The following is a 23,144-nucleotide window of genomic DNA, read 5'->3' as shown; positions in this document are numbered from 1 at the left end:
TTAGTGTAAGTAACTCAGTACCATTCAGAGTAACCAGTAGTTGTTGTCAAAGGTTTCTATACATGTCTCTCCTAGCCGGCCACGCAAGATTCTACATTTAGAGATACCTGCGCCTCCTACAGACAACACATGATGCACTGCTGACCTAAAGTCTTTTGCCTTACCAGTCCATATGAAAGGTTCCATTTTTAATATATGTATGTGTTTGTGTATATATATGTGAATATGTGTGTCAACAGAAATTGATCCAATGACATAGAATAGATAGAATCACAGAATAGTACAGTTGGAAGAGGCCTATAAGGCCATCAGGTACAACCCCCTCTCAGTGCAGGAATCCAAATCAAAGCATTCCCGACAGATTGCTGTCCAGCTGCCTCTTGAATGCCTCCAGGGTTGGAGAGCCCACTACCTCTTTAGGTAATTGGTTCCATTGTTGTATGGCTCTAACAGTTAGGAAGTTTTTCCTGATGTCCAGTTGAAATCTGGCTTCCTGCAACTTGAGCCCATTATTCATTGTCCTGCACTCTGGGACGATCGAGAAGAGAACCCGGCCCTCCTGTGTGTGACATCCTTTCGTGTACTTGAAGAGTGCTGTTATATCTCCCCTCAGTCTTCTCCAGGCTAAACATGCCCAGTTCTTTCAGTCTCTCCTCATAGGACTTTGTTTCCAGTCCCCTGATCATCCTTGTTGCCCTCCTCTGAACCTGTTCCAGTTTGTCTGCATCCTTCTTGAAATGCGGAAACCAGAACTGGATGCAGTATTCAAGATGAAGCCTAACCAGTGCTGAATTGTGGGGAACTAATACTTTACATGATTTGGAAACTATACTTCTGTTAATGCAGCCTAATATAGCATTTGCCTTTTTTGCAGCTACATCGCACTGTTGGCTTATAGTCAGCTTGTGATCAACGACAATTCCAAGATCCTTCTCACATGTCGTATTGCTGAACCAAGTATCCCCCATCTTATAACTCTGCATTTGGTTTCTTTTTCCTGGTTGGCTCCTAGTAATCACTGCATTGTTTTCAAGGTGCCTACGGATTGACTGCTTTATAATCTGCTCCAGAGTTTTTCCAGGGATTGATGTTAGGCTGACTGGTCTGTAGTTCCCCGGTTCCTCCTTTTTGCCCTTTTTAAAGATAGGGACAACATTAGCTCTTCTCCAGTCATCCGGCACTTCACCATATTACTTTCATGTTTTGTGTGTGGTATATCCCGAGAACTGGGATTTTGGTGGGATGGGCAAACTAAATTCTTTTTTTAAAGAAGCCAGGAGCAATTGGTATGACAAGGCATTGCTTGTTTTCATTGGCATAATTTCATTTTTCAGTCAGTAAGTAATATTTATGTGACATTCCTATAAATTGTTCAGTGTTGAATCTATTTTCTTTCTAAATAAGAGACCTCTCTAAAATGCACAGTCAAGGAAATTTCTGCAAGATGAGCAGAATGTGTTTCAATAAAAGATCTCTAGTTGTTGTTTTTTAATTTCATGTTAATCCCATAATCACATTCTCTCTAATGGCCTTGGAAGGCAAGTTCCTGCACAGTAATGCTTTGATAGCAAAGCTTCTTTTATTGACCTAGACAACCTGGACAGGGTAAACTAAACATTAGAATCAAACAAGCTTTCTGTTCCTTTTGGGATCCAAGTAATAACAGGTTTGCAAACTGTCACTTTGTATTTAGTCTGTTTCTATTTGGGGTGTGTTTGTGTGTCAGTTTTAGAAATCTGAAATTTCTTGCTCATCCTTGAAGCAGACAGGTTGCACCTTAAACTTGTGAACTGCATCAAGGTAAAAATGGAGATGACTTCTGTACCTTTCGTCGTATTCAGTAAGTACTGTAAGTAATTTAGTCCTAAAATAACCATGCACAAAAATCCACACCTTTTGATGAAGCCGTCAAGTCAGTTGGGTGTGCAGCTAAGAGCAAGTTTCCATGACATTCACAAGAACAAGTAACCATAGGCAAATGCCAACTTTTCCTGTTGCCAGTCAATCAAGAAGGGATGTTGTAGAGTTATGACTTTAGAGAGCAGAGCCATCCTGAAATACAGGATACTCATTTACATTCTGTGAAGTAGTAGCATTAAAGCTTAAGGGAGTGCCTGGAATTATCCTCAGCCCTAACATTCAAAGTATTTTTGACAGATATCCAGTTGTTACACTTATCTCAGCCTGCAGTTTATTCATAAATACCTGTTGGAATAAGCCCAAAGCAAAAACATCAATCAAAGACTTATCAAATTGTACATAAGTGGTGGAAACTGCATCTAGCTGAATTTTATGTTTTAGATTATTGTCTTCTACTTTGAACAGCCTTTAAACATTTTATTGCCTTAGGTATTCACCTAAACTGCCTGTGTTTGACTTGTTGATCTTGGATGCCTCAAAAATTCAATCCCCTGGCTTTCCATTCCTCCTTACTACTGCTGGATAGCAAAAGGGAACTTTAAAGAGAGAGAAAATGGACTGCCTTCAAGTCGATTCCGACTTATGGCAACCCTATGAATAGGGTTTTCATGGTACGCGGAATTCAGAGGGGGTTTACCATTTCCTCCTTCTGAGGCTGACAGGCAGTGACTGGCCCAAGGTCACCCAGCGAGCATGGCTATGTGGGGATTCGACATAGTCCAACACCTTAACCACTACACCACACTGGCTCTCTAAAAAGAGACTTAGGTGCTGCTAAAGGAAAAGTGCTGATTCAGGAAACCACCTGTGTGAAGGGGGTTGAAATCTTACCCCTATACAGAACTACAATTTCTCTAATGAATCTGGCCAGGAGCCAAAGAGTTGCTTAGGGCAGATTGGCAGTATTAATGGCCAGACTTTTGAACTTCTAAACAATCCTGGCGTTGAGTAATTCATTGCCTGAATTTGTGATATTTGCTACTTCCTGTATGAATGGTGAGTTTTAGTTTCTCACTGAAACATTTTGAGATGGCTCTGCTATATTTTATACATAGATCTACTCTCTCTCTCTGAGTTGGATCCAGACAGTGACCTGATTTACACACACAACACTACGCCAAACTGTGACTTAGCATGAAAAAGTGAATGTGCAGGTTCCCAGAGAGAGCTGCTTTGCTCTTCATCTAGTTGTGTTAATGTAGTCTAAATGATAATTCGGCTTACATTTATACAAGACACAGGGCCAGCCCAACCATCAGACAATGTGGGGTGGCTGCCTCAGGGAATGGATGCTGGTGAGTAGGGAGTAGCAGCAAGATACTAGAGGACAGAGCTGTGAATGCCATGTGGCCTGTCTGAACCTATTAAGCTAGCCTGCTGCTTGCAGGTATGATGAAAGAAGCTGTCCTGCTGCCAGTGTTAAAGTAAGATTCAACTGCCAGTCTGGTTGGCTTTTGTACTTGGAATGGGAGGGAGTACCATCTTGTCTCTTGCCTCAATCAGCAAATGCCTTAGACCAGCCTTACCAAGGTACTTAGTTTTCAGTGGTTCCCCCTACTCACTTAAGCCCCCTCCCCATTCCTCCTGAAAAGCTACTCCTGAGATTTGGGAGACCCTATAAGATATGGTGTAGGCAGGTACAGAATTGGTAAAAAGTGGGTGCTTTGACTTGCACCAATAATTCCACTAAGGGAAAGCCACTATAGGCAGCCATTGAAAGCTTTTAAGCACCAGAGTGATGTGCTGCTGGTGGTCTATCTCCACCAACAGTCTAGCCCAGCCTTTCCCAATTAGTAAGCCACCAGATGTTATTGGACCACAATTCCCATCTTTCCTGACCATTGGCAATGCTGGCTGAGGCTGATGGGAGTTGTGGTCCAGCAGCACCTGGTGGCCCACTAGTTGGGAAAGGCTGGTCTAGCCAATTTAAATGCTTAGGTTCCAAACTGAAGCTGTGTGCTCTAATATGTACACTGAATCTTTTGTGTCAAGAACTGTCCTATTCACTTCTGCATATCTAGAGAAATTATCTTCAATCTGTGAAATGCACTTGGGATTTGCCTGACCATTTAAAAAGTGAATGAGAGCATTTGAATATATGGAAGCTTTGTATGAATAAGTAGCAATGGAACTGGTCTGTCAACATGGAGTTGCCATCAAATGAGTTGCCTGTTCAACTAGGATCTAAGGCATACAATTTAAGGTATGCCTATTCTTTTAATCATATTTTCTTTCATTTCAGGTATTGATACTTTTGGTCTGTGAAAACAGATCCATGATTTCAGGCCAAGCCTTTGGGCTCTTTAAGTTCTCTTCAGTTCTAAACCTTTTGTTTAACCTGTCCATCAACCATAATTAGGGTTCAACTAATCATGTGGTATTAAGGGTCAAGAGTTACAAAGACTGACATGCAAGATTAGGTGTTACTGCTTTTCTTTGCACTTGCACAGGAGTAGCCAATGTTGTGTCCTCCCAATGGATTGTTAGATTACAGCTCCTATCAGTCCAAGCCAGCATGGCTAGTGGTGGGGGATAATGGGAGCAGTAGTCCAGCAACCCATCTGAACGGCACCACATTGGCTACCTCTGATTGTGATTTATTTCAGTTTTCCAGAACATTTCATAATACTTTAATAACACCAATTTCCACCCAATTCCAAAGGCTCAGTGTGGAATAGAATCTATTTTTAAATATGTATATATATTAATGTAATATCAGTTGCTGCTCTTGAAACTCTAGTTCTTCTCATATTTGGAGTTTTTTTAATGTTGGTGGCTACTATTGAAATGTTTTGAGTCCTAAAAGAACTTCAGTGTAAAATAGAAAATTAAGGCTTGAATTTTTTTAACCATTGCTTGGCTACATAGAAACTTCACACACTAGATTTGTTTCTTTGGCATCTATCCAAAGAAACTCGCTTATTCATATGTTGGGAGGGGCTAGGCTTGATGGTTGCATTGTCCATCCATTAATGTGTAGGTAAGAATACTGGATCAAACACAGAGCATGTTATGGCACTGCAGCATGTTGTACAGAGTTTGTGCAGAAATTATATATGAGGCAAATAAAATGTTCATCCATTTTCTAAGGCTGGCTTGCTTAACACGAGGCTGCTATACTGAAGAACAAAGCTCCATTGTACAGAGATGTCAATATGGCACCTTCCCAGGTGTTCAGACCCCCACATATATGTTGGTATTTTTATAAACTAATTCAGCAACTGCTTGTGTAACCAGCTGATCAAAGTGCCCTGGCAGTGGTAGTTGAGTCTGTGCCAAAGTACAGAACTTCTTTATGGGGAAGGTCTTGCTGAAGCATGGGGTAGAGAAAGTTACTCACTTTGTAGTGAGCATATGCGGAGTACAAGGCACTTCTGTAAAATTCGAATGGAGGTGGGGAGAAGACTAACTTGTATCCTCCATACCTCTTCAGAATAACCAGTCTCAGACCTTAGAATCTGCTGACAAACAGCATTCTGATAATGGTTTGAGTTATTATCCCCCCCACTCCGCCTCCAAATCATGTGGCTTCTGTGAATGGAAAATGTCCAAAGCCTATTGTACATAAGATAGCAGAGCGGAACTGTTTTCAGTAGTTGCTTATCTCTTGCCAGTTTAATGCTGCTTAGTGTGAATATGCAGGCTGAAAATAACAGTAGCAGTGAATAGCTAGTGCCAGCTATTTTTTTTTTTCCAGATAAGACAGCTCTGTAGTACTAAGGGGACTGAGGCCCACTAACTTGGCCAAAAAAAGCAAACTTCCCTTTGTTAAATGTATGGATGGACATCCAACTGGCCATAATGGACTCTTTGTTGTTTTGGCAGAAAAAGTAGCAGTACTGTGGATTTGGGAAGTCCTCTGTACTCCAAGAAGATTATCCATACTCATACCTGACAAATAGGTCAGTTAATACAATATAAGATTTAGAGTGTTCCATAAGGACACGAAGGAATGGCGGATACCTGTAGAAAGGGAAACGAGTACCTTTAGTGGGGACTTGCCATAGACATAACTCTGTGTTCCCTTCTAATTCTAAACACAGCTTCTAAACACAGCACTCTCATTCTGGCTTAATCATATGTCGTCAAAACTTGGCTACCATTTCCAGAAAGAATTGTCTAACTTAATACCCAGTCTTGTTTAGTATCTTTATTCTTTTGTGCTGGCAGATTCTTATTTGGCCTCCTCCAATGAAAATGGAGGGAAGTCTGAATCGGTGGCCAATTTGCAGCCTCAGCCATCCCTCAATTCCATCCAAAGCTCCCCTGGTCCAAAGCGGTCTACCAACACACTGAAAAAATGGCTAACCAGCCCTGTACGCCGATTGAATAGTGGAAAGGCAGACAGTAACCTCAAGAAGCAGAAGAAAGTGCGTGAAGGAAGGAAGAGCTTTGACCTGGGATCCCCCAAGCCTGGAGATGAGACCACTCCTCAAGGAGACAGTGCTGATGAGGTTTGACCCTTTTTAAAAAAAAAAGAATGCTGACTTGAACATAGCACTTCCATTTATTTTATTATTCACTGTTTGTTTTGAGAATAAGTTTTGAAGTAACCATAGAGAAAGATCCAGCCTCATATCAAAATTGGGAAAGCCCGATATCCTCTCTAAAACAAGAGAACTTGTATCCAGCTATGCAGGCCAATTACTCTTTAATCTCTGCAGATTGTTGGCTCCTAATTCCCAAATCTTGGGTATGTCCACTGTTCACCGTCTTTGCTATGTGATGTAAAACGCTACCAAGGGAAGCAGAGCTCTTGCATATTATTTAGCACTACTTTTCTTTTGGTCACTTTGTGGCAAGGTCTGCATAGGTTTGGTATTTTTCTTTTGCTGCTGCAGATATGGATGCCTTATGGGCATTTTATGACTGTTCTAATTGCTGTTGATAGCATTTTAAATCACTTTATTGTGATTTTATTAGTGATGCATTGTACATGATTTCAGGTGATGCTCTGGCAGTGGTGAGAGTGATATAGCATGCTAGAAAGAAAGAAAGAAATAGAACTAAGTTGTTGGAAAGAGCTAGCATACTCATTCAAATATATGCCCAGGAATGTGGCAAGCCTCAAAAAAGATTTTTTTCATGCCTGGCAGCCAGATCCAGTTAATGAGGATGTTGACGACGGGTTAATAGAACTCTGGTTTGTTGGTAGCCGATGACCATTTGCTATTTTAAGTAGCATTGTGGTCTGTCTTAACAAATTTTGAATGCTGTGATGAATGGTTTATTATAGATCTCCTTGCCTCTTTAAAATAAATTGGTAATGGTACATGTAGATGTTAACGTGAGGTATGTACGTTTGTGTATATTATGTGTGAAACTCCCTTTCTACCTGCCTAAACACTGGAAAGGATAAGTTAGAGAAATTAAGGTATCTTATTTGCCATACAGCTGCTTTTTATATTGATCACAACAACCTACTCTTCACTCTTGGTTGGAGTTGGTCTGATAATGGAATTCCAGCATCATAATGATATCTTGAGGGGTTCTCTCATTTTACATAATTTTATCTGTTCATAATGAAAATTCCCTTGCTTCCAGAAGAGCAAGAAAGGTTGGGGCGAAGATGAGCCAGATGAAGAATCTCATACACCACTCCCTCCTCCTATGAAGATTTTTGATAATGACCCCACACAAGATGACATGGTAGGACTTTCTTTCTTTCTTTCTTTCTTTCTTTCTTTCTTTCTTTCTTTCTTTCTTTCTTTCTTTCTTTCTTTCTTTCTTTCTTTCTTTCTTTCTTTCTTTTTCTTTCTTTCTCTCTCAGAATAACTCTGCTTTAAAAAAAAATCCTCCTAGGATCCAAGGAGCCAGGCATGATGTTTCACTAGGTTACTATATATTGAAATTAGGTATACATCCTCACTTTGTATCCAGAAGGATTGGCACTGAGCAATCCATCTTCAAAGCCTTGGTTACAGTGACCAAGGATATCAATCTCCATTTTTTCCCTGTGGTGTGAATATTTGTGACTTAGTCTGCTTATCTCTGTAGCTTGAATTTTCTTCCATGTTTCGCATTTCATGTCTTTGCTATAGAGCAGTGATTCTGCAATTTTTTACCTTCAGAAGATAGCTTTCCATGTCAACTTACCTGATGAGGAATTTCTGGGCAGTATGAATGCTTCTGGAGTATATTCTAATGCAAATGCTTGGTTCACATTGGGCATGTGCCTGTCTCTTTGACCTCACCATCTTCCTACATGAACGGAGAGTGAGCACTAAAACATATCCAATGTTTCCCCTGCAATACGCAGCTGCAAGGGAAGTTGTCGGTGGTGGGTAAGCTGTCTTTTAGGGAAGCTTGTCAACTGTTACAGATATTCTCATGGAGAAATGCTTGATAAGCTTCCAAAGAACCTCTGGGTTTCCCAGAGGTCTACTTTAAAAACATTGCTGTACAGCAACAGCCAAGCATGTGGTGTTTTGGCACGATGCTGGCATTGCATGCATCTATGTTGCAGCAAAAATGGTCAAGGTAAATCTGGCAATAACTTCTGATGTGCCAGTGTGTGACGCAGGTTGTGCCAAGGTATAGAAAAGCTTCCCACATTTGGGAGCAGTCTGGTGAATGTTCGTTACCTTCCCTTAGCTTATTTCAGCACCTTGTACCGTGACAGGTATCACATTTCATCAATCAGCTGCCTGTGCTGAGGTTCCCGGTGCCATAATGTCCTTGCTCTGTGGATAGGAGCAAGCTGAAGCCCAATAACCTTTGGTTCCCACTCCCATAGAAATGCAGGCCAGGGCGGCACATCTATGCTACAAAATGTAATCCACAAGTTTACTTTTGTTATAGGATTGGATGTACAAGTCATAAAGCTGCCAGCAGGGACATCTGAAGGAGATACAGTAGCAACTAACAGTTCCAATAAACAATAGTAAATGATTTTATACAGCTAACACAGCAATTATATTACATATTACTATCAACATAAAACTGTTAAACAACATAGGAAGGGGACTCATCATGAGCAGACATGATTCACTAGAAAAGACAATAATGCTGGGAAAAACAGCAGGTAGTAGAAGAAGAGGAAGGCCAAACAAGACGGATTGATTCCATAAAGGAAGCCACAGACCTGAACTTACAAGATCTGAACAGGGTGGTTCATGACAGATGCTCTTTTGGAGGTCACTGATTCATAGGGTCGCCATAAGTCATAATCAACCTGAAGGCACATAACAACAACATATGTTGTGCACTGATTTGCAAGGCTGTCTTAAAGTCTGTTCCAGAAAGGGATGTTAACAACAAATATCAAGAAAAATGTAAAGGAAAAAAACAGAATACTGTGACAACTTCTGTTTTCATCAACTTGCTACAGCTAGTGCAAAATGCGGCGGCCAGACTGCTAACAAGAACTAAGCGGTCTGAGCATATAACACCTGTGCTAGCCCGTTTGCACTGGCTTCCAATATGCTTCCGGGCCAGATTCAAAGTGTTGGTATTTACCTATAAAGCCTTATACGGCGTGGGACCACGATATCTGTCGGAACGCCTCTCCCGATATGAACCGGCCCGTACACTACGGTCTACTACGAAGGTCCTCCTCCGGGTTCCGACTCATAGGGAAGCCCGGAGAGTGGTGACAAGATCTAGGGCCTTCTCAGTGGTGGCCCCCGAACTATGGAATGGTCTTCCTGAGGAGGTGCGCCTGGCGCCGACACTATCATCTTTTCGGCGCCAGGTTAAAACCTTTCTCTTCTCTGAGGCATTTTAATTCCTGTTAATTTAAATTATTATAATTTGATTTTAGACTGTACAGTTTTTTGTACAGTTTTGTATTGTGATATACTGTATTGTGTTATTTTTATTGTATTTTTAATGTTCACCGCCCAGAGAGCTGTTGCTAGTCGGGCGGTATATAAGCTTAATTAAATAAATAAATAAATAAATACATAGAAGTGGGCTGAGTGTTCCACATTCATTATAGTTTCAGTATGATGCACAAGGTAGATTTTCTCTTGAAGCCACCTAAAATGACTACAGTTTAGGTCACCCTATCTCAGAAAAGATACTATAGTGCTGGAATGATAGAGGAAAGGAGAACCAAAATTATCAGAGCACTGGTGCACCTGCCTTATGAAGAGAGGCAACAACATCTGGGCCACTGCAGCAGGCACATATGTTTAAAGGACAACATTCTGTTCCCCCTCAGCAGAATAGTAGCCACATGGCAAAGAACTGAATGGGATCTGTTCTTGTCAGGATGTTTTGTATCCCAATGTGTTTAGATGCCCTTTTAAAAATTTTTAGCATTCCTTTCCTTACTGTATACAGCATAAGAGTTAAACCCACGTGCACAAAAAACCTGAATCCAGGCAGTTCCCCACAATATGATGCCCCAGTTCACCTCATTGGTTGTGGGATATGACCCTCACTTGTTTTCCCTAGGTTTGGTACTTTATGTCATAACGCGGTGTCCATGGCTATATGAAGAGAGGACTTTTTGGTCATTGCAAGCCCTCCCTTTCCCCATCAGCAGAGTTACATTGTTCTTAATAGTGGCTAGGTGTGATTAGCCCTAAAAGAGACATGGACAGGGCTTTGATTTAAATAGTTCATTCATGCTTGATGCTATGGGATTGTGCTTGTAGAATAATTTTGCAATCCTTGCATTACTTCACTTTGTGCATTGGAACATTTACTCCTCAATTGTCTAGACTTATTAGAGAGGCAAAAAGTGCCTTGTATCTGCAATATGTTGAGAAGCTGTGGAGTAATTGACAAGTTGCATTGGGGCAACCTACTCATGATGCTGAATCAAGTGAATTGTTTCCCCAAGGTTTTTTCCTCCCACCAAAGCAGTTGCAAGAAGCTGTTTATCTGACTTGGAGTGTGGGGGTGAGGGTTGAGAGGGGGATGCTTATCTGTTTTCCTGCAAGCTATTTTTCTTATAGATCTCTTCCCTCCTCCTCTCTTCAAAAAAAAGCTGTGTTTTGCCCTGCAGGAGGAAATACATGAATTATCTTTTCCCCTCTAGGACAAATAGCAATTAGAAGGAGTGATCTTGATGAGAGAAATGGCCCAAAGGGAATGTGATGTGTCCATTCCTTCTGGCATGAGCTTCTGGTGTAGATCGCAGCTTCCCACAGCTGTTCTGGTTGTAAACAAAACCACTTTGGCCATATTGAGAGACCCAAAGCATCATGTGAACCTTGACCCTAAGCACCAAGGCTGTAATCTGTATAGGTTGAGAGAATTCTTAGGTTGAATACTGAACCTTTGCATTTGTATTCTAGTCATTTGCCATGTAGTCTCTGAAGAAAAAACGTTAGCAGAACAGTCTTGAGTGCCGCCCATAATCAGAAGCTGCAAGAAAAGTGAAGATTAGGGTTATGCATGTCTTGGAGGGGGATGCAGTGAATTTGTATAAACAGGGGCAGTTAAATCTCCAAGATGAAAAACTTTTTATTGTGCTTCCAGAAAGACATTTGCAGCAGCTTGTATTCTTCATTTTTTAAAAAGGCTTTTATTAAACTAAGATTTGTTAGTGATGTGGGTTTTCTGGAATACTTTGAATTGGAAAATTTTCCTGAAATGGTTTGATTACCCTAGAAAGTGATCTAATGTACCATGTTTATTTTACTTGTATTGGTGAAAATGGAAATGAACTGCCTTCAAGTCGATTCCGACATATGGCAACCATATGGATAAGGTTTTCATGGTAAGCGGTATTCAGAGGGGGCTTACCATTGCCTTCCTCTGAGGCTGAGAGGCAGTGACTGGCCCAGCATCACTCAGTGAGCTTCGTGGCTGTGGGGGGATTCGAACCCTGGACTCCCAGGTCGTAGTACAACACTCTATCCACTATGCCACACTGCTCTAAGCAAACCTAATTTTTTGAAAATGACAAGCTTACCTAATATCATATCTACAATGGACATCTATTCATTGTAACTAATTAAATGGAAAATTTTCCGTGGAAAAACAAAGCACTGGAACACTTTCCGCCCCGCATCACAGAGACTGGTCTCTGTAGGTAATTCCTCTATGTTCTATTCTGAAGTAACCTTTACAGTTACATGGAATTCTGTTTTTGCTCACTTTAATTTGAGTTGCTGATTGGCTCTGAGTGAAAGGTAAGCTATCAGAGGAGACTGACAAAATGTCTACTGTAGGTATTCTTAAGGATAAAATGACTGGATTGATGCATCACTTGGCAGCAATTCCTAAGGAGCCTTCAACTGTCAGTGCAGGCTTACTTTCGGACAATAGTCTGCTTTATTGAGATAAATACCTGCCAAATCTTTGCTGTCACTTTTCGGGGTCCAATTTTAACCACACTTACTAATTTCACTACGTTTATCTTGGTGCTTGATTGCCTTTTCTCTTCTCCCCTCTGAGAGCCTACACCTGTGGAGTTGGTTAAACTTTATTAATCAGTTTAGTTTTTAAGCTCTGCCTGCCCTTTAGACAGGTGACCAATATGCAAGTCATATGCAGTTCTCCCTACTGCTTTCTATGCATATTTTTGTACCTGTTCTGTACTTTTTCTACATAGGATCAATTGGACAGGAGAAGGGTTTGTGTGGCAAAGTGTAGGCTCAGAGCACTACCAGGGACTAGAGTAGTCCAGGTGAAATGATTCCATGGCCCTGCCATCTTTGGGCCAGAATTCTTTTCATGAAGGCCCAGGACTGTAGGACTGGGCATCAGGGTGCCAACAGATTTTGAGCCCTGTACATTGTATGTAGATTGGGGCCCCTGCATTCTCACGACCACCACCACCACCTTCTATCAGTCTATTGGTTTAACAAGAACTGCTTCTTATGTACATATATTACCAATATGGACAGTTATTTTGAATCCATAGTCTTGATTTAGGATGTATTTAACAGATTTTACCCTGCCTGTCAGAGTTCCTGCCCTCACAAGGCATTTTATGACAGTTATGAATAGTTCAAACACCATAATCATATAACATATAGTTATTAAATAATTTAAACATTAAACTAACATAAAAAGATAGCAGCAGCTAAAAAAAAAATTCAAACGGAAAATAAATAGTGCAAGCATAATCATTAAATTAGATTTAAACATTAAAATAATATTAAAAGATAGAAGCAGCAGCAAAAAAACCCTTTTCAAACAGTTTTCAACAGGAAAATAGTCTAAGTTCTTTATGAATAAGAACAATATTCAACAATACTCAAATCTTTCTTAAAAAGAGCAATATCCCAGTGGCAGCGCTAGATCAAATGGCATCATATAATGAATACATTACTTGGAACATGTTTTTTCATTCACTCTCAGCGTACCCTACCTCATTGGGTTGTTGCAAAAATAAGAGTGGGAGGGAGGACCCAGGAAGGAAAGACAGGTGCAACTATATCATGTCATATTCACAGACCATGCAGTGGAGGGGACATCCCCCTCTTTGCTTTAACAGTAATATTCCACAATTCTGATATTTTCCAGCAAAATACCAACAAAAAACAAAACTTGCCAACGCATACAAACAAATACTGTAAGCAGCTCTCAGCCTAACCTACCTCACAGGATTGTTTTATTTATTTATTTTTATTTATTTTAAAATATTTCTATCCCGCTCTTCTACCCTATAATAGGGCACTCAGAGCGGTTTACAAAAATAAAATCAAACATGTACATAATAAAATTGTAAACAGTAAAATCACAAAAACATTAAAATACAATTAAAATACATAAAATACAATATATGTACATATATATATTGGAATATATTGGAACCTTGCAGTACCCCACAGGCCAATGGCCAGGGGGTTGAGCACTGGTCTCCCAGCACCACTTTCTGGGTCCTGTCCATCAGATAGGACCAGAGCCACTGTAAAACAGTGCCTCCCAATCCCATCCCAGCTAGATGGCCCAGAAGGATACCATGGTCAATCGTATCGAAGGCCGTCAAGAGGTCCACCAGCACCAACAGGGATGCACTCCCCCTGTCTGATGCCCAGCGTAGGTCATCAAGCAGGGCGACCAAGGCAGTCTCTGTCCCATGACCAGGCCTGAAGCCTGATTGGAAAGGGCTTAGATAGTCTGATTCATCCAGGAAAACTTGGAGCTGAGCAGCCGCTATCCTCTTAGTCACCTTGCCCAGAAAGGGGAGATTAGAGACTGGGTGGAAGTTGTTAAGATCTGCAGGGTCTAACGAAGGCTTTTTTAACAAAGGTCTTATCACAGCCTTCTTCAACAGTGTTGGTATAGAACTTTCCCTTAGGGAGGTGTTAATTAAATATGCCAACCAGTCAGCCACTCCCCCTCTGACAGATTTGATTAACCAGGATGGGCAAGGGGCAAGGGAACAAATAGTGCCCTCGATTCTCCCAGAATCCTGTCCACATCCTCAGGCTTTACAAGCTGAAAGGTATCTGTAAGAAAATGACTAGAGGAAGCTTCAGGGACATCTGGCACAACTGTAGATAATGAGGAGTCCAAGTCAGTCCGAATGCGAGCAATTTTATCTGCAAAGTGCCTCGCAAACATGTCACAGCGAGCAACTGAGGGCTCAGGGTCTAATGTAGAGCCAGAGTCCAAAAGTCCCCGGACCACCCAGAAAAGCATTGCTGGATGACACTGAACAGACGCAATGGTGACAGATAAGTGCACTTTCTTCACTACCATCACTGCCACATGATAGGCTCGAAAATGAGCTCTAAATCAGAAGCAGACTGTGTTTTTCTCCATCGTCGCTCTAGACGTCGTCCCTGCCCTTTCATCGGGCTCAAAGTTTGAGTAAACCAAGGTGTATTACGGGCCTTCCCTGGTGGGAGAGGGCGCTTTGGAGCAATGGTGTCTACTGCCCAGGTCACCTCCATGTTCCAGATTGTTGGAAAGACTCCAACAACAACTGGAGATTTGAAAAAGCACACTCCTCATAAAATGTAAAAATGTATACACCCCATATAATATTTTACTGTCCATACCAGTTGGTCATTGCTTGAACATTTTTTTTAAAAAACAGTATTAGTTTCCTGCCAAATAACAGCAGTGACACCTACGTAAGCCCTGCATAATTGCTTAAAAAATAAGATTAGAGGGGATACAGAGAAAGATTAACACCACAATCCTGTGTGTCTACTCAAAAGTCCGAGTGACTTACAGTACAATCCTATGTCTACTCAATGGGGCGAGGAGACACTACAAATAAAAGCATACAGAGAAAGCCAAGAAAGCAGTCATCCCCCACCCTCTATGCTTTGGTTGCTACATTACACTTTTGATATTTTTTTTTACAGCAAACAAGCCTCTCTGCAAAGTGTTCAGTTTGCATTTACCTTTGGGGGGGGGGATTCTTTGACACCAACTCATGTTTACTGTGTACTAGAATCTGCAGAAAATAACTCTAGGGAGTACCTAATGATCAGATGGAGACTAGAAAGGGACAAGTCACTAGCCAGAGATGAGAAAACTGCAGCTTTTGATTCTCTGCTGCCCAGTCGTCAGTCACAGCTCTGATTTCACTCATTGGCTAAAAACCTGAAGAGGCAGGGATTTGGAGCAAAAAGCTAGCTCACTTTGCATAAATTGCCAGGGGAGGAGATGGACAGCTCACATTTTGGTATCCAGTTTTGGTTCTAGAGCAGGTAGAAAGTTCCTTTTTTTCTTCTCAAATGAAAGCTAAAAGTCCACCCCCCCTGCTAATCCCAGGCTCACAATGAGTCCATCCTTTGTATCCATCTGTTGGCTTCCCTTCCAGGCATCTTAAATGTATCAGCCTCCTCATTAGCTATGGTACCACTGGTGAATTTCAGGGCTCTTGAAGGAGCAGGAGTGAACCAGGCACTTTCATCTGCCAGATGCAGTCTACTTCTGTCTACATCTGAGATCCAGTCTTACTGAAGAAATGGCAGGATGAGTCTTTCCTGCCTGCCCCGTTCCAAACATCCCAAAGGAAACTGGATGAGTAGAGTAAAGTGTCTTGAATGTTCTTCAACGTATTCTGTACCTTGTCTTTTAAAAAAAAAAAAAAAACAGCACTCACCACCACCACCGGGAATCTAGTCCTCAGGACTGGTTGAGAGGGTTGCATACTTAGCAAGAATGTATTCTAAAGCCCTTATATTTTTTTTGGAGGATAACGCTCATTACTACTTAAGATGTTTTTCTCCAATCTTAGACGTGAATGGGAAAGGGAGAACAGACCTCCAGTGGTTTGCTAATTGTGATACACAAAACTTTCGGTCTGAAATTGGAGAGGGGTGTGTGTACGTTTTCTCAGCACAAACTCTCATTTGGCAGTTTGGGTATTCTAAAGATGTCTGTAGCTGATACTTTTATCCTTCCCACTCATGTTTTTAAAGTTGACAGCTGGGGGGGGGAAGGGAATAACATGCAAAATGTCTTTCAGTTTCCAATATTTGGCAATATGTTGGACACTTAGTAGAATTTTGCAGTAACATGACATTTTTACAACACAATTAAGTGCTGGGCTTGAAAAATTCTAGTATGATCCAACCTGCCTTTTTGTGTGCACTTTAAGCTATAGGGAAAGGTGTATTGTCTCTGTTCTGCATGCTGGCAGGGAAATGTCAAGCCTGGAGAAAAGGGTAGCTCACTTCACCCGCCTCTTCTTGTTCCAGAAGTAGCAGAAAGATTTTGGAACCAAACTGTTCTAATCTCTCTTTGGATCTTCTGTGTGACTAAGGAATAGTCTTTAGAAGAATCCCTGCAGGCATAAATGCTCCCCACAATCCCAGAGCAGGTTCACTGCTTTTCCAATCTGCTGCTGCCTTGTGTATGTCATGACTTTCTCCTTAACTCTTCATGCTCCTGTCATGTTTTTCCCTCCTTGTACCCCAATGTGTGACCTCAAAACTGCTAGCCTATTGGCTTTCCTAATTCCTTCTCATTCCTGCTAACCTGCTGTTCCTTTGCAAACTGGTGTCTTGCAGTCTTCCTCTTTGCTAGCTGCTCGACAGAGCATCTCCGATGTCCCAACCGCTGCGGATCTTGTCAGTGCAATAGAAAAACTGGTCAAAAGCAAGCTGGTAAGTGTGGAGACCTGGAATCTCATGAAGAGAAACATCCTAGTTCAGCAGCACCATAACTCAGCTGCTGGTCCTGTTGCTGAGTTTCCTGTCGACTGAGTATCTAATCACAGTCCCATGTTGGTTCTATAGTCAATTGGTTGCTAGAGTTAAATTCCAATAAAACCAGTTTTGTAAATTTCTTGATTGGTTAATGTATTGCTGATGACATCAGTTGGCTATAACGCAGTCCATAACATCTGTTATTTACCTATTAAATCTCTAGAAGTGCGATTGCAGAACAAGTACTTTTCCTGTTAAAATATTTTCTTTCTTTCTTTTTACAGTATTAAGTGAATTGCCAGCACAAGCTGTGTAGGTGCAATAATCAGCATCTGTGATTTGTCTGTTTGCTTTTTAAAGCAGTAGATATATTTGATGCCTGTTTCTTCGTGTATATATATTTTTTCCAAAATGAAGAACCGCTTTTGGAAAATTTGGTTCAAGGGCTGTTCAGTTCATTAATCTATATTTTCAATTTAATTCAAAGGAAGATATGGCGCTGTGGGAAGGACGTGCCAGGTAAGGGGAACGCGGTCCAGACATGTTGTGGCTGTGCCTTGTTCCGGTCCTTCCCACACCCGCAAGGTCGTTGGTAGTCCTATCAGCCAACTCTCAGATCTCCAGTTGCTGTTATTAAATGCCAGATCGGTATATAATAAAACCTCCCTCGTCCACGATTTGATTGTGGATGAGACAGCCGATCTGGCATGTATAACCGAGACCTGGGTGGGTGAGCAGGGAGGAGTTGGTCTCTCTCAGCTCTGCCCACCGGGGTACTTGGTTCAGCATCATGGTAGATCTGAGGGTCGGGGAGGTGGGGTTGCTGTCGTCTATAAGAGTTCCATCTCACTCACCAAGCACCATGTTCATTCAGTTACTGGCCTGGAGTGTTTGCACCTTGTGTTGGGCCAGAGGGACAGGCTGGGAATCCTTTTGGTGTACTGCCCACCTTGCTGCCCAATGGCTTCCCTAACTGAGCTGGCGGAAGTGGTCTCGGATATATTGTTGAGGTCCCCCAGACTAATAGTACTGGGGGATTTCAACATTCATGCCGAGACCACTTTGTCTGGCGCGGCTCAGGACTTCATGGCTTCCATGACAGCCATGGGGCTGTCTCAATATGTTAGTGGTCCAACACATGTATCGGGGCACACTCTAGACCTTGTTTTTGCTACTGAGCATGGGGAAAGTGATCTGGATGTGGGGAGTTTTACAACACTCCCTTTGTCATGGACAGACCACTGCTTGCTGAAGTTTAGACTTTCAGTAACCTCTTCCCTCTGCAAGGGTGGGGGACCTATTAAAATGGTCCGCCCCCGGAGACTTATGGATCCTGAAGGTTTTCAAAGGGCTCTGGGGGATTTTCCGGCTGATAGGACTGGCGCTCCTGCTGAAGCCCTGGTCGCTCTGTGGAATACGGAGATGACCCGGGCTGTAAACACGATCGCTCCTGCACGCCCTCTCCTGTGTAGAGCTCATACAGCTCCATGGTATACTCCGGAGCTGAGAGCGATGAAGCAAGATAGGAGGCGGCTTGAGCGGAAATGGAGACGAACTCCCGATGGATACAATTATGCGCTGGTTAGTGCTTCGACTAAGCTCTATGTAGGAGCAGTGAAGGCAGCTAAAAAACATCATTTTGCTGCCACTATTAAATCATCTCTTTGCCGCCCAGCGGAGCTCTTTCGAGTTGTCCAGGGGCTTCTCCATTCAAACCCTCCGGACACGGTGGAATCATCGGAGGCCCGCTGTAATCAGTTTGCCGATCACTTCCAGAATAAGATCTCATGTATCCGCCAGGACCTAGACTCTCAAGTTATAGCAGTAGATCCTAGTGAGATGTCCGGAGCACAGTCTTGTCCTGTTTTGTTGGATGAGCTTCAGTTGGTTCAACTCGAGGACGTGGACAAGGTGCTTGGACAGGTACGTGCAACCACTTCGGTACTGGATCCTTGCCCCTCCTGGTTGATAAAAACTAGCAGGAATGGAACAGGTAGCTGGGCCAAGGAAGTGATAAATGCCTCTTTACGAGAGGGAGTGGTCCCGGGCTGTCTGAAAGAGGCAGTGGTGAGACCACTCCTGAAAAAGCCTTCCTTGGACCCAGACAATTTTAACAGCTACAGGCCAGTGGCGAATGTTCCATTCCTGGGCAAGGTCTTGGAACAGGTGGTTGCTGGCCAGCTCCAGGCGCTATTGGATGAAACTGATTATCTAGATCCATTTCAATCGGGTTTTAGGCCCGGTTTTGGCACTGAGACAGCCTTGGTCGCCCTGTACGATGACCTATGTCGGGAAAGAGACAGAGGGAGTGTAACTCTGTTGATTCTCCTTGATCTCTCAGCGGCTTTTGATACCATCGACCATGGTATCCTTCTGGAGAGGCTTGCGGAGTTGGGAGTTGGAGGTACTGCTTGGCAGTGGTTCCGCTCCTACTTGACGGGTCGTCTCCAGAAGGTAGTGCTTGGGGAACATTGCTCGACACCGCGGGCTCTCCAATATGGGGTCCCGCAGGGGCAGTTTTGTCCCCCCTGCTTTTTAATATCTACATGAAGCCGTTGGGAGAGGTCATCAGGAGTTTTGGAGTGCGTTGTCATCAGTATGCTGATGACACGCAGCTCTACTTCTCCTTTTCATCTTCTTCAGGTGAGGCTGTCGATTTGCTGAACCGTTGCCTGGCCGCGACAATGGACTGGATGAGAGTTAACAAACTGAAGCTCAATCCAGACAAGACTGAGATGCTGTTGGTGGACGGGTTCTCTGATCGGATGGTGGATATATACCCTGTCCTGGACAGGGTTACACTCCCCCTAAAGGAGCGGGTTCGTAGTCTGGGAGTCTTTTTAGACTCTTCCCTCTCACTTGAGGCTCAAGTAGCCTCGGTGGTTAGGAATGCGTTTTACCAACTTCGGTTGGTAGCCCAGCTACGTCCCTATTTGAGTAAAAAGGACCTTACATCAGTGGTACATGCTCTGGTAACCTCACGTTTGGATTACTGTAATGCGCTTTACGTAGGGCTACCTTTGAAGACAGTTCGGAAGCTACAACTAGTGCAAAATGCGGCGGCCAGATTGCTGACAAGGACCAAGCGGTCCGAGCATATAACACCTGTTCTGGCCAGCTTGCACTGGTTGCCAATATGTTTCCGGGCTAGATTCAAAGTGTTGGTATTAACCTATAAAGCCTTATACGGTGCGGGACCACGATACCTTGCGGAACGCCTCTTCCGATATGAACCGGCCCATGCACTACGTTCTGCTACGAAGGCCCTCCTCCGGGTTCCAACTCACAGGGAGGCCCGGAGGGTGATGACAAGATCTAGGGCCTTCTCAGTGGTGGCCCCCGAACTATGGAACAGGCTCCCCGAGGAAGTACGCCTGGCGCTGACTCTGCTCTCCTTCCGGCGCCAGGTCAAAACCTTCCTATTCTCTGAAGCATTTTAAGTTACACTGATTTACTTTTAAAAATGTTTATTGTATTGGATTGTTGATTGTATTTTAGTATTATTTTGTTATTCATTGTATTTTTATGCTATTTTATGTTCACCGCCCAGAGAGCTATTGCTAGTCGGGCGGTATATAAATTTAATAAATAAATAAATAAATAAATAAATATCCCACCTTAGATGTAAGCCCCCTGCAGTGCTTATATTAATGAATATAGCAACAAAAAATCCTGGAAATCTAATTAAACTTTGTTGTTGTTGTTGTTGTTGTTGTTGTTGTAATGTGCAAGTCGATTACGACTTATGGCAACCCTATGAATCGGTGACCTCCAAAAGCATCTGTCATGAATCACCCTGTTCAGATCTAATTAAACTTGGCATGTTTCCTTGGAAGCAAGCTCTGTAGACATCTCAAAGGGACATGCATAAAACTGAGCTGTACTACTTATTTTTTTTTATAACCACTTCTTGGGTCAGACTTGCTTGTTGCAATATTCCTTCACCTTTATTATAGCTAAGCTGCATTTTCATTTTCAGATGAATGTTGGCATGCCTGTTAATCATCTATCCATACTAGTCAGAACACCAGTCTCTTAGCCCTAGTTACAACTTGTCAGAGTTGAATGGATCAGCCTTGGTTTAATCGGATTGAGAAAAACCCTTATGCCTATGCGATCTCTTCTCATCCCACCCCTTACCACCTCACCTTGTACATGTGGCTTTGGTGCTGATAGCCTAACTTCTTAAATCACAGAATCCCATGACAGCTGAGCTAGGAAACTAGATTGAGCACTGCTTACAAATAAAGATCTGATACTGGAAATGGAATTCTGATTTGCAACTAGTTGTGTAAATTTCTATTCAGACAATATGCTTGTACTTCTGTGTCTTGAAATCTTAATAATTAGATCTCAGATGGGATAATAATGCTTCTTTTAAATGAAACAAGTATTGTCTTGAGGACTTTGTATACCAAGATAAATTCAATGTTAAGTGTAAATGTTTAGGCTGGAATAAAAGTGATTTATTAAATTGTGAATTTCTGGGAAAATAAGACATATTCTGAGATAAAGTGAGATTAATTTAAAGAGGAGGAGGGATGGTACTCCTCATTTTCTTCCCTCCCTGTTTTTACTGGGGCAGGGGGAGGATTTGTTTCTCTGCACAAATGTGCAGTGGCATAGTAACAACAACAGAATAGCTGCTTGCCTCCATAATGCACCTATATGCTTTTAGTGCAAATTGGGTATCATTTGGTCTGGGAGTAACTCAGTCCATGATATTTGACCAGCTTAAAACTATGCTGCAGAGCAGATCTGCAGATGAGATGTAAAGAACGCATTGGGAAATGTGGGAACCCACCTGCACAAAACACCTAGCAATGAAACACCTTAACCTTTTAACATTGATCCTGGTTGGGGGGGGGTGTTTCAGAATATTCTAGAGAAACCCTGGAATAATTCTCTGGAATTAATAGATGCTCTTAAGTTTGTGAAATTTGCTGTACTGAAGTATACCAGTTCCATTATGCTATCTTCCTCCAATCAGCCTGAAAAAAATTAATGTGACATTGGAGTACATTTTGAGAAAATTGAAGTTTTTCCCCCTTGCTCATTATTACTAAGATAGAATTCCTGAGAAACAGCATAGGAGTAGCTGTATAGTCAATTTGTTAAAATATTCTGTTGAATCCTTTTGCTTTTTTCTTATTCTTAAGACATTAGAAGGAGGCTCCTACCGCGGAAGTTTAAAAGACACCACAGGGTGCTTGAACGAAAATGTAGCACCTTCAACTCCTCCTTCAAGAAACCTTGAAGAAGAACAAAAAGCCAAAGCAATGAGAGGCAGGATGTAAGTTATTTTTTGTTATTTTTTTCAAGTTGTATTTGTAATGTAGAAAAAGGCCTTTTATGAGTGAGCTCAGAACTGGTGGATGAGGAGTGTATTGGTGAAGCCCTGGGCACTAACCAATAGGCCCCTTCAACAGTTGACTTTGGTCTAATGCAAAAGAAGTTATGCTGAATTTATAGTTTGTATAAAATGTGATGAGAGCAGTCTAAAACCATTTCCCCTATTATTAATACATTAGATAGGTGTTCATCCGCTATTTCCAATAGAGCAAGTGTGGGGAACCTTTGGACCTCCAAATGTTGCTGAACTACAATTCCCATCAGCCCAGAAACCATGACCAATAGAAAGGGATATCGCCATACTCGGGCCTGGGTCTGGATGGGAGACCACTTATGAACCCTATATATCCCACTTGAAGTGCTGCCATGGAGGGAAGGCAGGATATACATGTAGTAAATAATAGTGTAATGAAAAGAGTTCCTGACTATCCATACCTTACTTACATCTAGCCTGGCCACTGCAATATGCTGCTCTTTTGACTTTTAGGTTTGTTTTAAATGAACTAGTACAGACGGAGAAAGACTATGTCAAAGACTTAGGAATTGTGGTGGAGGTGAGTAAAACAAACTAGATTGGATATATATTCTCACTGTGGCTTCTTCAGTAAATTCTAACACTATAACTATCTTCTTTATGAACCCAAAACAGATAATCTTATCTGCCATTGAGGGCAAAGAAGAAGTATTTTTATACTGTCATTTTGCAAACCATTCTAATTATCCTTAAAACAATTACTATTAAAGGCATAGTTGCTGGCTTGCTGTTTGGATATAGAGTAAGTCTCATGTAAATATGATGTGTATCCCTAAAGATATGTTTGAAAACTCCTGGAATCTGAAGTTACTAAAATAAAT

At 42.0% G+C, this 23,144-nt stretch overlaps 1 protein-coding gene across 6 annotated transcripts in view; it reads left to right on the top strand.

Annotated features, from left to right (window-relative positions):
* Window positions 1-23,144, top strand: part of KALRN (kalirin RhoGEF kinase) — an 872,788-nt gene that overhangs the window by 788,107 nt on the left and 61,537 nt on the right. For 4 of the 6 annotated variants that reach the window (XM_061609058.1, XM_061609051.1, XM_061609050.1 and 1 more), the window contains 4 exons: window positions 6,091-6,374; window positions 7,465-7,569; window positions 22,097-22,230; window positions 22,777-22,843. In XM_061609058.1, coding sequence (XP_061465042.1) covers window positions 6,091-6,374; window positions 7,465-7,569; window positions 22,097-22,230; window positions 22,777-22,843 — 590 coding nt within the window. The remainder of the gene's footprint in view (window positions 1-6,090; window positions 6,375-7,464; window positions 7,570-22,096; window positions 22,231-22,776; window positions 22,844-23,144) is intronic. The other 2 variants (XM_061609049.1, XM_061609057.1) reach the window with 1 other exon arrangement.

The sequence above is a fragment of the Rhineura floridana genome, chromosome 2, assembly GCF_030035675.1.
Source record: "Rhineura floridana isolate rRhiFlo1 chromosome 2, rRhiFlo1.hap2, whole genome shotgun sequence".
NCBI lineage: Eukaryota > Metazoa > Chordata > Lepidosauria > Squamata > Rhineuridae > Rhineura > Rhineura floridana.
Note: the sequence above shows the minus strand (reverse complement) of the source record. Positions and strands in the feature narration are given on the sequence as shown.